Source organism: Corvus brachyrhynchos, unplaced genomic scaffold (genome assembly GCF_000691975.1).
Source record: "Corvus brachyrhynchos isolate BGI_N302 unplaced genomic scaffold, ASM69197v1 scaffold61, whole genome shotgun sequence".
In the NCBI taxonomy this organism is placed as follows: Eukaryota; Metazoa; Chordata; class Aves; order Passeriformes; family Corvidae; genus Corvus; species Corvus brachyrhynchos.
Window position 1 is genome coordinate 664,578 of NW_008236478.1, and position 15,405 is coordinate 679,982.

Genomic DNA, 15,405 nt, shown 5'->3' on the forward strand with positions numbered 1-15,405 from the left:
CCCAAGAATGAAGAATACAGCCATAGCAGATGACACAGGGGTTGTATGAATTAGTCATGAATAAATGTAGGAAGCAATTTACAGGGTTTTTAAACCAACTGCCTTTTGGATAGGTTTCTGAATACTCTATGTAGAGGAAGGTTAGAATATTTTAAGAAAGAGTCTGATATATGTAGGAAAGATTGAGTGGCAGAATAAGAATATTCCTGGAGAAAAAAAAATACTTGTCTCACAAAAGTTGTATCCACTATGTTGATATATTTAAGGAGAGTTTGAAAAGACAAACTCCCATATTTATATTCAAATATTTTTCTGCTTGAGTGCTTCTGGTACATGCCTGCAGGTGTCAGGAACAGAGTAGCTTTTTCAATTTAAGCCTGAATTTGAGCAGTCAAAATTTTTCATATTTAAGTAAAGTTTGCATAAAAACTAGTTCAAATACTTAACCTAAGGTTAAAACTACTAATTTACAAGAAAAGTCTTCTTATCTAAAAGAACTCCTTGTAAGAGAGGGGTGTTCTTTGTGTTGTTTGATTGTTTAGTTGTATAACTTTTAGCTGCTTATTTTTCTGAGCTTTTTAAATTCTGTGACAGCTCTCATCCAGAAAAACATTTACTCTGAAATGAGGTTACTGAACAATGGCTGTGGTGTGAGAAGTTAATTCACTAGAGTTGCTCGTGACTAGCTGTATCTTGTGTGCATGGAAATATTTTAAATTGTACACAGAATGAAGTAAGGTTTATTTTTTCCTATACAGTAACAGAAATGTTGGTGAATGTTTTGAGCATTTGCTCTGATGATGAGCTGATGACAGAGGGAGAAGATCAATTTGACGGTAAGGATTACTTTAAGATACATAAATTGTCTTAGTGGTAATAACTTGTGAACAGTAATTAACTTAGATTGGTGTAATACTGCCTGGCATTTGAAGAAAACCACCTTCAAATTTTTCTGTAGAAAACAATGCTTTTGGCAGGACAGAGAAGGGAATTGTGTTTGTGTTTGTGATCAAGAAGCAGTAATAGTAACCTTTGCAAATCCTCGTATGTGATTTCTATTTAAAACAAATTTCTGCAAATACTCATATCTGATTTCTATATAAAGCAAACTTTTAGTGGGAAGTTCTCCAAATGTCTTGGCATTTAAAATTTAAAACATACTAACTTACTTTGCTAGTATTTAGAATAAATGTATTATAATACCCTAAATTTCTTAATGATTGCTCTTCAATAAGAGTTGATGTGGAAGAACATTAGATACAATATTTTTTATGGCAAAGTACGCTATAAATAGTCTGGAATGCAAGGTTAAGTCTGCATTTGAGTTTAAAGGACAACTTGTATTTGTACTTTGTATTATGTGTATCCATGTAATGGATTATAACATCTTTCTGTCTCTTAAACTGTGATACAGTAGACTGTTAAGAGATGTTTGTAGCATGATGATTAGGAAGCAACATTGACATGAAGACCTAGCATATCACACTTTGTTTTGATGGCCTTTTTACAGAGGTGCTTAATGTCACACCTAAACATTTTTCAGACTTCCTTCATTTTAACTAATAACAGAACTGATCTGGTGGATTGTTGTTGATGGGGGAGGAAGAAGGAAACTTTCAGGAGCCTTTGAGGAACATGAAAGGATCATTTATAAAGATATTAGAGACACAACCCCTTTCTTAATATTTGATAGCTACTGTGTTCAAATTTGATAGCAGAATAGTGTTGTGCTAAGCAGCTGTGTGTTTTACATTGGATTGCATTGGTTCTGAGCCACTTCAACTTTGCTGCCATTTAGATGGTTGCCAGAAACGTGAAAATGTGGAAGAAGTCTCAAAAGTGATCCTGCCAACAGTCAATTCCTGGTTTTTATTCAAGTAAACCTACTGAACTGAACATAAAGCAATTGCACCAAGCAGGGTTAGGTGGTATTCTGAGGTGTTAGGATTTATGTCTGCCAGAGTAGTTGCAGTTGTCAGTTGATTGCATATGCCATGTCTGTAGTTTCCTAATTTGAATTATTTTATTCTTCTGTCTCCTTTAACAATTTCTTTGCTTGATGCATCTCTTATGCCACCTAGGTACTGTCTATGCTTTATCTTTCTGTGTGGTTGGATTTTTTTTTAACTGTTGACTTTCAAACTTTCGCTTGTTTATCGTCAAATGTTAAAATATTCTCAACAATTCCACTTCTTGTTTGATGAATGCATTTTTAAGTGTTGCAATTTTCCATTTTATTTTTTTTCACATTTCTTCTCCATTCCTTCTTTATTACCACTGCCAAGTTAAATATCTTTTTTTTTTTTGTCTCACTCGCCTTTTTCTCCATCGTTCACTTCCTTTTTTTCTGGACTCTCCATCTGAAGAGCGACTCATATATGGCAATAAAAAAGGTACAGACCAGACAGAGTAGGAATGTTTTGAAATATGACTTCACAGAACCTGAGAGTATAAAGTATTAATGAGAAAATACCTTTCTATTGAGAGATATTGTGTAGTATTTTATGATTATTAACCAACTTAATGGGGATTTTATAAAGACTTGTGTATTTTGTTATCAGAAGTCATATTTCAAGACATCTGTCTTTCTGTGCATGAATTTTTTTCCTTCTTTCTTCATTCCTTTTTCTGTAGAATTTCATTCTTTTTCCTGCTTCTAAAATTTTATCTTTCATCCTGCATGTGTAGGGAGCTTTCAGTTGTCTGTCTTGCTCTTTAATACTTTCCTCATGAGCTGTGTTTTTTAAGGTTGTGCATGGAATGTGTTTATACAATGTTCCAAAACCTGGTTTGTGTAGTACATTTAGTCTTCTTAACTGAGATGTCAAAAAAAGTACTTTTTGATTCTCTTGTGCTGTTTGGAAGATGGCCAGATACAAATTGTGAAAAGAAGCCTACTTACTAACTTAAATTCATGGTCTATCACCTGTTTTTCAGAAATCACTGGGTAGATAGTTCTGTACAGAGAAATTCTTCTGGCTACTACTAACCTAATAATCATTTTGCTCTCTGTATAAATTTGTTGGTTCCAGAGAGTATTTGTAATACTTGGGAATGCATTAGGTTATAGACACATTTCCAAAGGTTAGGGTTGGAGCATAACGTGTCAGCATTTCAGAATTTGTTTCTTGTGCAGGCACTGGGAAATGGGAAAGTTCTTTGCCATATCTCCTATCATTTAGGATGTAATCAAGACATTCTTCTGCAAGCAGATGCCATCTTACTGTCTTCTCTAAGTAACCAGAATTCTGTGACCACATAAGTGCAGTTCTGTAGCCTGGAGTAATGCATTTGGCCTTTTGCCTTGGCCGTGTCACTTCTGTAGGGACAATGAGACATCATCTTAATTTAAAAAAAAAATCGAAACAAACAAAACCCCTCAAACAAACCAAACACCAAAACTACCCCAAAGCAACCTTTCTCACTTTAAAGCACAGGGTCTAGCACTGCCTGAAGTCTGTCCAGTTGGCGTGTTACAGCTTGGCATCAGTGAGGCCTGCAGATTGGTGTAGGTAGAAGGAAAACTGAGGAACTTACAGAGAAATCTTTGATGTCCCCCTTAGCCCTGACCTTTTCAAAAAGTCTAAAAGAGTCCCCTTCTCATTCCAGATTCTCAAGTGGCTACTCAATACTGTTCAAAGAGAGAAAGTAAAAACTTTTAGGACTTTAAAAATTAAAAGTTAAAATTTCAAGGAAATTATTATCAGTAAAAATTGAATGTTTCATACTATCGTATTCCAAATTTTTCCTGAGCCACCTGTTTTGTCACTTTTTTAGTTTGATGTCTGTTAAAATTGTGACTTTGTCTGAAAAAAACTTTACTCAGCAGTTCCTGTCTTTTTCGTTTTGTTTATATGGACTGGCAGATATTTGTCATACCCCAAGATTCTTTCATTGTGTTCATCAAAAGGTTGTCTCTTGACCCCTTTTTTTCTTTGTCATCACATCTTTTCTGTCTTGTGTGGTTTTGTTGTTGTTTGCCCTTACATGCTTTATCTTTTGTATTTTATTTGGTTTGGTGTTCAGGGTGGGAAGTCTACCCTCTCTTGTGCCACAGAAGGCCTTGTGTTCTTGCAGCTGTGGTCTGAGAAGTGTGGCTGTTGTGCCTGAGCATCTTTACCTTCATGGGGAAGTCCCCTGCTAGTCAGCAGGGATGGAAAACAGCTTCTTCCACAGCTCCCTTTTTGAACGCAAGTAGGCAAATTCATGGACACGTGGCTCTTCTCTGCCCACTTCTGTGGTGCCCTCTTCTACATTCTTGCAATTTAGTTGGCAGCTTCTTATTGTGTACCTTTCTCCCAAGACTGAACACGCTACATGGAAGTTCTGGAATACCTGATAGACCTGTCTGAGCTTGTTCACTCTTGGTCCCCTGTGGTTCAGTTCACAGTATAACTGAGTTACTCTTGCCTTGATGTGATTAATGCTTCCTTTCCCCGATGGCTGAAGAGAAGTAAGGACTTTGGTTTTGATACCTCCTCATCTGCCTCTACTGTTTTACTGAAATTGAGGCGTTGGCAAAGGGAAAGTAAGATGAGGGGAAGGATGACATTTATAAATTGAAACAAACCAGCAACACTTAGTGTTGGAGAAAGGTGTTTCTGTTTTCATGTCAAGGCAGGCAAAGGTGGCTCTCCTTCCCAATCACAAGCCTCCTTTCAGAGTTTTGTCTTCACTTTTTTCTGTCACAAGTGGTATCACTCTGCCTTGTGGAATGTGCAGTATTTACTCCAGATCTTTGGTATTTGTAATTTCTGCAAATGATGAAAACCTAAGATGATGTGGAACACAGACTTAAGTGGTAAGAAAGGTACCACTGCAATTTTTTGCTTTTTTATTTTCTGGGGGGTTTTCGTATAGTTGTGTTTTGGGTAGCTGACATAAAAACAAGGAAACTACTGTTTTCCCTTGAACAGCTGTGTAACAATTAGAAAATCTTTTTTTTTTTTGTGGCTTCTCTGTTGGGCTGCTTGCCTACATCTTTATATACACAGATGTCAGTACTAAGAATTTAAAGTGTAAAATTTAGGCAAATGAATTACAATAGTTACTACACTGTAGTGGTGGTAGTTCAGATGCTTACTAGCTTCAGGAAATCATTGTGAACAATCTAAACTTTTTTGTGTGCGTTTTGTGGACACAGAGGTGATGGTGGGTTTGAAGTTCTAATTTGATAACATTGTGCCCTTAAGTGTTTGGGTACTGACCTCCTGTGAAGAATACTGAACTTAAACAATTGTGTTAAATTTGATGCACTTTAAAACTGATCTTCTAGATACTCCTGAGCTTGAGACTTTTTCTTATTCTATTGAAAGTAGGTACAGCGGCCGCACGGAAAGAAATAATCAGAAACAAAATTCGTGCAATTGGCAAGATGGCAAGAGTCTTCTCTGTTCTCAGGTACTTGCATGATTTCTGCATTCCTAAACCCCCGTTATGTATGTAAGGCAAACATCTCTTTCAGGATAATGAATGCCAAACATTTTTCAGGGAGATCACTGTGCATCAGAATCTTGTTTGGCATATTGTTGCACCCTGTTGATGTCGGAATTTTTGGTTAAAGAATATTTTTGAGTTATTTTTGAGACATATTTCAAGAAATTAGAGAACATGATCTTTAATTTACATGTTGTTTGTCCAGCTGTTAGCTAAGTTTTGGAAAGGCAATACCAGATACAAAGACTGAAATCGGGGTGTAATGGAGGAGATCAGGTCTGACTCCAAAAATTTCTGACATACGAGAAACTTGAGTAGATTTGTTTCCAGTTTTTGTTTGTTTCTTTTCAGCTATTTAAAAAATACCCCATCCTCTTTAAATCCAGAGATTTCATCATCATATTTACCCAAAATGTCTGTTTTTCCACAGACTACAATTGCTCAAATAGGGGTAATTTTTTAAAGTTGTTATTTCCTAGAGTAAAGACACTTACAACAAAATTGGCGATTGTTTTATGAAGTACGTTCAGTACCTCATGAGGCATTCAGTGCTCATTTCAAAGCTAATGAACCTGCATGTGAATAACTGCTCAGAATTTAGTTCAGAAGTAGCCAGCATTTATAACTCCTAGGCAGAGGAAAGACTGGTGTGGAATAGAATTATTTTCCCCCTTTAAATTCTTTGAATTAGAATTTGCATTCAGTCTTGACATGCCTAAAACACGGCAAAACTAGGCTCTCCCTTTCCCCAACCATTATTTTACTTCAGTGCAAGTTTTCATGCAGATATTTAAGTTTTTGTTACTGGTTTTTTTCACACCAGGGAGGAGAGTGAAAGTGTGCTGACACTCAAGGGTTTGACTCCCACTGGAATGTTACCTAGTGGAGTGTTGGCTGGAGGACGACAGACCCTGCAAAGTGGTAATGATGTTATGCAACTTGCTGTGCCTCAGATGGACTGGGGCACATCTCACTCTTTTGCTAACACCACACATAATGCATGCAGGGAATTTCTTATGCTTTTCAGTTCTTGTCTTAGCGGCTGATACAAGCATAGTGTTATGTGTTAATCAGGCAATGTGAAATGGATACTTAACCAGGGTATAAAACTAAAAGCCAATTAGTTCAGCAGTGTCAAGCTATGTTTTTCAGACTCTGAGCTTCCTTAGTTTACAATTTTTCAGGTGGGGTGACCTTACAGATCTCGTACTGAGGCATTTAATCATTAGAGATTCAAAAATGGCAGTGTAATTTTGCATTATTACTTGTCTGCTCTCCATTAAAATGGTTTTACTATAGCCCTGTTAGTATTTTCATTGACAATGTCAAATACTTGTTGATATTAATATTAACAAACAGCTACAGACTGCATAGTTCCATATTATACTCCATTGACAGATTGGAATGTGCTACGTTTTGTACCCTGGTAATTAATGCCAAAGTTTGTTCTCTATGTTGTTTGTCAAATGTTCTATGTATAATTGACCTCCCTGAATTGTCCTTGTAACATGCTGTTTCCTTCCTCTGCAGATGTAGCTGCTTTCTTAGATCTGTCTGTCTCTCTCTAGGTATAGATGTATGTCTGTATAAGTGTTAAAATTAAACCACTATCCCAGACACTTGTCTGTCTCTTGATGTAGAAGCAATGTTGTAGCACCTTGTTTTTGAGGTTTGCTGTCTACATCAATGTTGTAGCACCTTGTTTTTGAGGTTTGCTGCATTTGCTGCTGCACATTGTCTGTGCATTTGAACAATAATGTACTTGAAAAATATTCAATCATTTGTTATAAAATCAGCTGAGAATAAAGGGATTGAATTTAAAACTTGTAAATAAATCAAAATAAAAGGGTGTTATTAAGTGTGCATATATTTTTTTTTGCATGAAAATAAAAAGAACTCTATACAAAATATACCTGTAATCTGGCTCATTGAATATTTTGTGAAAGGTTTTTATTCATTTTTTAGTTTGTTGAATCATTGGATCATATTTTTCACAAGGCCCATAATGATTAACTAGGATTAGGGAGAATGCTCTGAGCTTGTACCAAGTGTATTAAAAGAATGAAGTCCATGTTTTCTGTTCTCAGTGGTGAATAACTAAAATACACCAGTCTGAAACTGGACTTCCTATCAGCAGCACTCTTAACATATTCAAAGACTTCATTGGCCACCGTCAGGCTTTACTAGGAAGTATAAAACTTCTGTGTGGGAACACTGAATTTTATAACTGTTGAAAGATTGTGAATATATGAATACCACTTTTTACACAATCTATTTTCCAAGAGTAGCTGCTTTTCTCATTTCATGATTTAGACTCTATGTGAATTCCTTATATTTTCTATGTAGCTTTTTTTAAGCCTTTCACTATATTTTCTATTAAACTATCAAAGCTGATTTTTAATAGCTTTGAAACAGGAATGTCACATTTAAAATAATTTTTCAGTGGACATATAATGTCTACAAGTAAGTTTATATGTCCAGTGTGTGTATGTGATTGTTTTGTGAATGTCTATAACAAGAAATGGTGTATGTTTCCTAATCCATTCAACTATTCCAAAAACATGTTCTAGCTTTAATTTTCATTGTTTAATAAGAAACTTTATTATGCTTAAAAAATGAGTCTGCATTCCTCTCACTGATTTAACAAATTTTTTTTCCATGTTGCATTACAAATACCAGAGAGGATCAAACTGACTAGAAAATTTTTTTTACATAAAGCATGTGACTTTCTACCATTACTGAAAATGTGGGACATTTGGAAAGTATGCAAAATGCATTCTGGATTTTTGTGGGTGTGCGTTTTTTCTTGACTAGAACTTTTGATGGCAATATTCCTTGATGCACTACATTAATATACCTCATTTGTTTTAGTCATGTTGATTGTTCAAAATAAATCGTGCCAACTGTTAGTTCTTAAACTGAAGTAACTTCTTTTTACTGATAAGCATTTTACTGTTTTCAGTCTTAAAAGAGTAGTTTTCAAATTATAACGCTCAACTGCAAAGGTAGAAGTAAACCAAAAATAAAATAAAACTTCGCTAACTGACAATTTTCTAAATCATTGTAATATCAGAGAATTTATATTCTTGACAAAAACATGGTCACCAATAGTATAGTAGGATTTCTTACTACAAATATTTAATTACTCTTTGAAATGTTTTGTACTGTGTTGATCAGTATACTATCAATAATTTAAACTAGTTCGGCTTGCAAAAATGAAAGAACATAATATTAACTGAAGTAATTTTTTTACTCCGTTCTTTTGTTTGCTTAAAGATACACAGAATTGACCAGTAAGCCGTAGGTTTTCCTGGTTTCAGTCTTACAAATGTTCATTTTTCAATGGCACATTGAGGAAAGGTCTAGTTACGCTAGTTGCTATTAAACCTATAAGCAGCTTTGAAAGTGATAAGAAATTGGAGTGTATATCTACGTTTCTCTAGAGAGCTGGGCTAAAGTTATTTTATCAGGGCAAATAGATATACACATATATGCAATTTTTGCATATATACCTATTATAGCTCTTAATGTCAGTAACACTTTTCATACGGGGTCTTAGCAAATGCCACTGTTCTGTCAGGACTTTGCTGAGCCCAGCTGCTGTGTTTTGTGAGCTGCTGGCCCTTCTGCTCCTCTTCCTTGGAGGGGCGGTGCCTGGTGGCTCTGCTGTCCCAGCTGGCAGTGCCAGGACAGATCCTCACTGCAGCACAGAGCAGCCCAGGGGAAATGGCAAATGCAGACCGTAGTGAAGGGCTAAACAAAGACAAGTCAGTTCAAAAAGATAGTTCTGGAAAAAAATGCAAGCCTACATCCTATGGGAGAAGTCAATGTATGAATTTTATTTTTCATGAATGTATAGGTATATTATTTTAAAATGAGTCATAGCTTACCTGTGGATAGCTTTAATGTGTTAGGATAAAAACAGACTTTGGGAAATCATGGCCTTCATATATTTCTAAATTTTTTAAAATGTTAATTGTATTTTATGATTTTTGTTGCTTGCATAATAATAGCTGAAATACTAAAGACCATATTAAGTACTGTTATTTAAAATAACATTTCCTCGTGACTTATTTTGTGAACTGAATTCAGTAAAATTAGCTTCCAAATTGAGCCAACATCTGATAAAAAATGACAAAACACCTAAAGCTTTATTCAGCAACATACTAAACACAAGTCTAAATTAAAAACTCTTAAGTACTTCCATGGACATCAGTTGAACTACTGCCCTTGCTATTAGTCAGAAAGCAGTTAAGATAGTTTTTTGGGTTTATGTTGAAAATTGGCAAGGATTTTCTATCACATCCATCTGTTAAGTAAAACAAGGGGAGAGCTGAAATTAAGGATGGAAATGCCATTGAAACCTGTTGCTTGAAATCAGCTCTCAAGTGAGAATATTCAGAGCAAAGACTTCAGAATTACCTGTTAATATGATCCAGTATTTATTTGAGGTTTATCAAAGTCTACAAAAACTAGAGTTTTAATTTAGATATACCTGCAAAAGAGAATCCAACAAAATTATTTTCCAAATTGAGTCTGTACAGGTTTTTTAAAGTGCTTGTATTTTCCAGTCAGTTTGTTCTTTTACATTAAGTTGAAAATTATCTTTTTCTTAACTGTGATGTATATTCCAAGGTCTTTTTGGAATAGTAGTACTACAAGTAGAGTGAACTAGGAGTAAATTTTGAAATTTGTATTTATGACCAAGCTACATAATTTGCAGAGATAAATCAGTATTCGTGATCTTTTCAGGAAAAGATGAAAAGAAAGACTCCACAGGTAACAGGAAATGGTGGAAAGAGGTGGTTTTTTTTACGTAGTTTCGTATTTGTATGGCAAATTGATTATAGTTTGAAAGTATGTATTTGGTGACTTTCTAAAAGAATTCTTAAAGTAATTTATTTTTAGAAATAGAGGAAGTTTCTCTCCCTTAACATAAACATAAATAACCATCCATACAAGTGGCTTTTTGATTTAATTCTGGAATTGCCCTTGTCTCTGTAGATTTAAGTGCTGAATATTTTAGCTTTTTTTTCATTTTTTGTTCCATAGAAAGTGCAGTATATGAAATACAAAATGCTGCATTTTCCTTAGGTATTTATTGGATACCTACTTAATGCAAGTATCCAAATTTTTTTAGACTGTCTCAGTGAAAATTAGAATCTTATGCAACAGTGAGCTTATAACATAATGTAGGCAATTCATACATAACATAGTGTAGGCATAGTGTAGGTGATTGGTTTTGTTGGCTAGGAAATGAGAAGTAATGAACTTAAATCTCTTTAAAGAATTCTATTCTGATCTAATGCCCTATTTTCTTATAGAGCTATTTTCCCCAGCACTTGCTTGAATATTCTGGTATGATTTGTGTTGTTAACAGAATGTATGAAGCACTACACAAGTAGGTTTACCTCTGTGTAAGCTACTTTTACTTAATATTTCTGAAATTGTGGTATTAGAGGCATGGCAAATAGTAGGGGAGGTAAAAAGTTGTTACCAGAATTGACTTAGCTACAGTTCAGGTTGTAATAATAATAACAACCTTACGTTAAAGCTTTGCCTTCTAGAGCTAAAACTATAAGGAAGGATCTTACATGTGAGAAATCACAGCTGATGTCACAGTTATTTAGTTAGAAAAACAGCTAGTGAGCTAAATGTTTTTCATATTCACATTAATTCACCCACTAAGACTATGTTAAATCCAGACCTCTTCCTGCTGTAGACTTTGTTGTTGATTCAACTAAACAACTTACAAGACTTTGTAAATATGATTTGCTAGATTTGTCTTTTATGGCTTAAATTTCACGATTCAGTTCTCAGAGGTGCCCATTTTAGCTTAAAATATTGTGACAAATTGAAGTACTAGTTAAACTTCAGGGAGCTAATGATAAAGAGGAAAATAATTTCGAATTATTAGAATGCTGGTCGTGTTATTTTTATAGTGTCCTGCCTGGTAATTTAATGAAGCTCACTAATGCATTTTAATCTTCAGAAATAGTCTCAAATAGATTTTTAGTATTTTTTTAAACCATACCACAGCTTTAGCATCAGTTGAAGTTTTCTGTTGCTGTCTTAAAAAAAGCTGAAACAAAAATCACAACCAAAACTTACAGAAATGTATAGTTAATAACATCAGTTAATTAGTGTTACTTTGACAGACTTTTAGTTGATAAACTGTGTTAGCTAAAATTTAGGAAAAATTTCACTTAGACTTAAAAACAACCCCCCAAAAACTTAATTGTCTTTTTAACTAATTGTAATCTAATCTGGCTTAGCATACTATATTAAATTGATCATTGCCTTTTCTGCTATGCGATATTACACTCTTCATCTTTCTCATTCATTTTGCATGCATCTGCTCACTTCTGTACAGCCACTGTAGAGGCAATTGAGGCTGAAAAAGGTATGATCAGAGTCTTTGCCCTTGGCAGAGATCTGTGGTGTCTGGGAGGGAATTCAAAAGTACTCTGTGTGGGTGTGTTTTATTTTCAACTTGCACAAGCAGAGATGAATCAACTGCATTGATTCATCCATTTTACATGTAACATTCATTTCTGGCTTTAGGATAATGATTATCTTTAATATTTTAGGGAAATTCTTGGGGATTTTTGGTCTCTTTTGGTTTGTTTTTTTACAAAATATACTGTAGGTTTTTGTATAATAGCATGTTGTGATATGTGGTATTGTCTTGAAGTTTTTAAGAATAGAAGTGTTTAGTGTTTTTTTTCTGCATTCAACTGAAGGTTTTGTGTGATTGTGGGGAGGGGATGTTATATGTGGAAGGAGGGTTTTTTATGCATGCCTTTTCTCATAAAATCTATTTAATGGCTTTGAAAATTTTTTTTTTTTACCTTTCTGTGATATCTGGTAGTGCAAGATGTATAACTTTTTTTCTGTAGATTTTGAATATAATTTATTGTTCAGATTTACTTCTAGTATTTATGGGACATTAAATTCAATGGATTATCAGTGCTTCTGTGCTAAATAAGTTGTGTATACGTTATATACGTCCTCTGTTAGTGGTATTGAGCAAAATGCCATCAAATTATTTGGTTCAGAGTATTCAACTTCAGATTGTTTCTTTTCAGAGAGACTTTAGTTTCTTCTTGCTCAGAATTCAATGAAGTGAATGAGAAACAGCATAGCAGTTGAGAGAGCTGCCTTTGGGGTTTTTCAGATTTAGTCGCAAAGCACCATTTAATGACTGTATTCTTTGTTTTTTTAATTAAGGAAGTCAGATCTCCAAAAATATAAACAAGTGCCATATTCTGTTCTCACACACACCTGCAAGAGGTCCTGTTGTTGTGAGTGGAAAGCTGTACTTAAATCTCCAAAGAATTATTTCATCCCAAAAACTTCAGTCTTATTATGTGGTCAGCCATTTTCAGGTGTAAATTCAACTACAGACCTCATTCATCAAAATAATCAGTAGCAAAATAATACCTTTTTTCTATACTTACTTTAAATACATCTGTATTTAAATGATACCATTGTTGAACCACAGTGCTAACTTGGTGATTGTGGTTGTGTCCATTTCCATCATCCACATGATTAGCACAGTGTGAACCACATCCTGCAGTTTTGCCTGCATGAAAACTGCAGGATCAGGCCATCGGTGCGTGTGCAGGATGTAAATCTGCTACTACCTTTGTAACCCTTTGCTGCTTTGCCTCCACTGCACTTGCTGTGCTGCTTAGATCTTACTGACATTGCCCTGAAGAGAAGGGGGATGTTAAGATTTGCCCGATGAGCTGGGCAACAAAAGCACAGCGGTGATAGCTGGCCCCACCAGGGACACGCAGAAGCAATCAAGTGGGCTTAAACCCCTTGATTCCTACTTGCAGAATATTTGCCATACTTTGTTCTTTTTGTAAGGAACTGAAATCATGATTGCCATAAACATTTCAGAAAAGCAGGTTATAGAATCTTTTAGCAATACAGTTGCAGGGCCATAAGTTTCTTTGGCTGATTTTTTACCTTTTTTTAAACATAATTTGTTAGAAAAAGTATATGCTTTCAACTTATTTTTCCATTACTGACATATCAAATTTGCATTTTGTTAAGCAATACGAGGATTCTCTCCGCAACATAAAATCTGCAGTTTTGAAGAAGCAAAAGGTTTGGATAGGATCAATGAGAGAATGCCACCAAGAAAAGATGCTCTTCAGCAAGATGGTATTAATACTATAAACACAGCAAATGCCAATGGAAACAATGGAACTGGCAACAACAATGCACAGTGACCACATCAGCTTCTGGTTTACTCACTCATGTCCTGCCTGAGAATTCCTAGATTACTGCTTTTTGATGCGACAACAAATGAAACAGGGGGATCACTTGAAGTGACTAGTTAATACAAGGTGGAAAACCATCTGACTTGATCCCACTGAAGAGAGACCATCATGCTTTTGAGACAACAGCCCCTCTCTTACACGGTGACCCAACCTCCTGAGAGCGTGTGCCTCACCCTTTCACACCAACATCCATCACTGGCTGCTGCAGATTGGAAGAGATCTGGGGAAAGAAATGGGCTGTTCTCACTAAAGCACACCTAGACTAGCATCTTACACTTATCGTTGTCAACACTTTTAAGTTTACAAATGGGATTTTTCTTTCAGTAGAGGTAGTTTGTTTGTTTGTTTGTTTGTTTTTTAAAATCAGACTTTCAAATGCAACCCTAAGAGCTAACTATTTATTAATGGACATTGGTTTCATGATACGTCTTTAAAATTATAGATTAGAATGGTCTTAAAATATCTGAGGCTGCAAAAACTGTATTTTAAATAACAGAAAAAATGCCAAAAATTTCAGTTGGTCATTCTGTAAAATGCTGACCTCAGGTTTACTCCTTAGATGTTGCTAATTCTATATTGTATTCACTGTATTTTTTAGTTACAGCTTATCAGAAGATTTCTATGTAGGAATGTTTATTACTTGAACACAGATTTAAAAAAAAAAAATATTTAATTTAGAAACTTTTTTGCCCAGCTTTTTCAAGACTTTTCCCCACCTTGAATTTAAAAAAAAAAATTATATATACTAATTTTAAAAGTAAGAAAAATATGGAAGTGTTAATTTTAAGGTACTTTTAATTGAACTTTGTACATTGTTTAAGTAAATTTTGATTCATATCAAGTCTGTAAAGCTTGGCATTGTATTTTGTGTATGCATGTTTTCATTTTGCAAATATTTAATATATAGACCTATGATGTACATCTATAGGTTACCTAGATGTTATGGGTACTTTTAGTTTATTGTGAGTATTACGGTTGCATAAATAGCTAATAATCACTGGGCTGAATAGCTGCAAGCTTTTTATTATTTTTAAATCTGTAAAGGAAACTGAACCTGTATCGGACATACTTTTTGTTTAAGCAAAGCAGCGCGTAAGCAATTGCTCTGTTCAACTGCTAAGGCATTAGTGAAGTGTAAACTTGAGACTGCATGTATTTTGGTATCTACAGGACTGCTTGGTTAAAATAAAAATTGAAGCCCTGTGCTAATTTGTTCACAAATAATGGACTGTACTGATTGCCAGTGTACTTTGTTATATATTTTGACATTTGCTATATGTCCTTCTTATCCCCTGGAACACAACTTGAAACTGATGTCACTAGAGTTCATCTCTCTCTTTTTCTTTTTTCCTTTTTTTTTTTCCTTTTTTTATTTTCCTTTTTTTTTTTTTTTTCCATAAAGTAAAATCTGTACATACCCCTAAGTTGGAAATTTTATGCATGTTCTGAACTATTAAAGTATTTTATAAACGGTAGCACACAATAAATTCTGTGCATGGGCTGCGGCTCCTATCACTGTGTATTGGTTTTATTTGGCATACATAGGTCTAATCTGACCTTGAAAATTGTTTAGACATAGTCTTCAATATTTAAGCTATTTAAAGAAATAGCATAGAAGGTCAGATTTAGCTTGCAGAGAACTAGCTGAATGTAAACACTATTTAATTTATATTTT

General features: G+C 34.6%; 1 protein-coding gene across 12 annotated transcripts in view; it reads left to right on the top strand.

Annotated features, from left to right (window-relative positions):
* The window catches only part of PPP3CB (protein phosphatase 3 catalytic subunit beta), a 36,737-nt gene that overhangs the window by 14,552 nt on the left and 6,780 nt on the right, over positions 1-15,405 (top strand). The window contains exons 9-15 of one of the 12 annotated variants that reach the window (XM_017725900.1): positions 759-836; positions 2,367-2,393; positions 5,316-5,400; positions 6,260-6,357; positions 10,189-10,215; positions 11,810-11,839; positions 13,501-15,242. In XM_017725900.1, coding sequence (XP_017581389.1) covers positions 759-836; positions 2,367-2,393; positions 5,316-5,400; positions 6,260-6,357; positions 10,189-10,215; positions 11,810-11,839; positions 13,501-13,679 — 524 coding nt within the window. In that variant the 3' untranslated portion in view covers positions 13,680-15,242. Of the gene's footprint in view, positions 1-758; positions 837-2,366; positions 2,394-5,315; positions 5,401-6,259; positions 7,106-7,146; positions 7,295-10,188; positions 10,216-11,809; positions 11,840-13,500; positions 15,243-15,405 lie in introns of those variants that run through there. The other 11 variants (XM_017725901.1, XM_017725897.1, XM_017725898.1 and 8 more) reach the window with 11 other exon arrangements.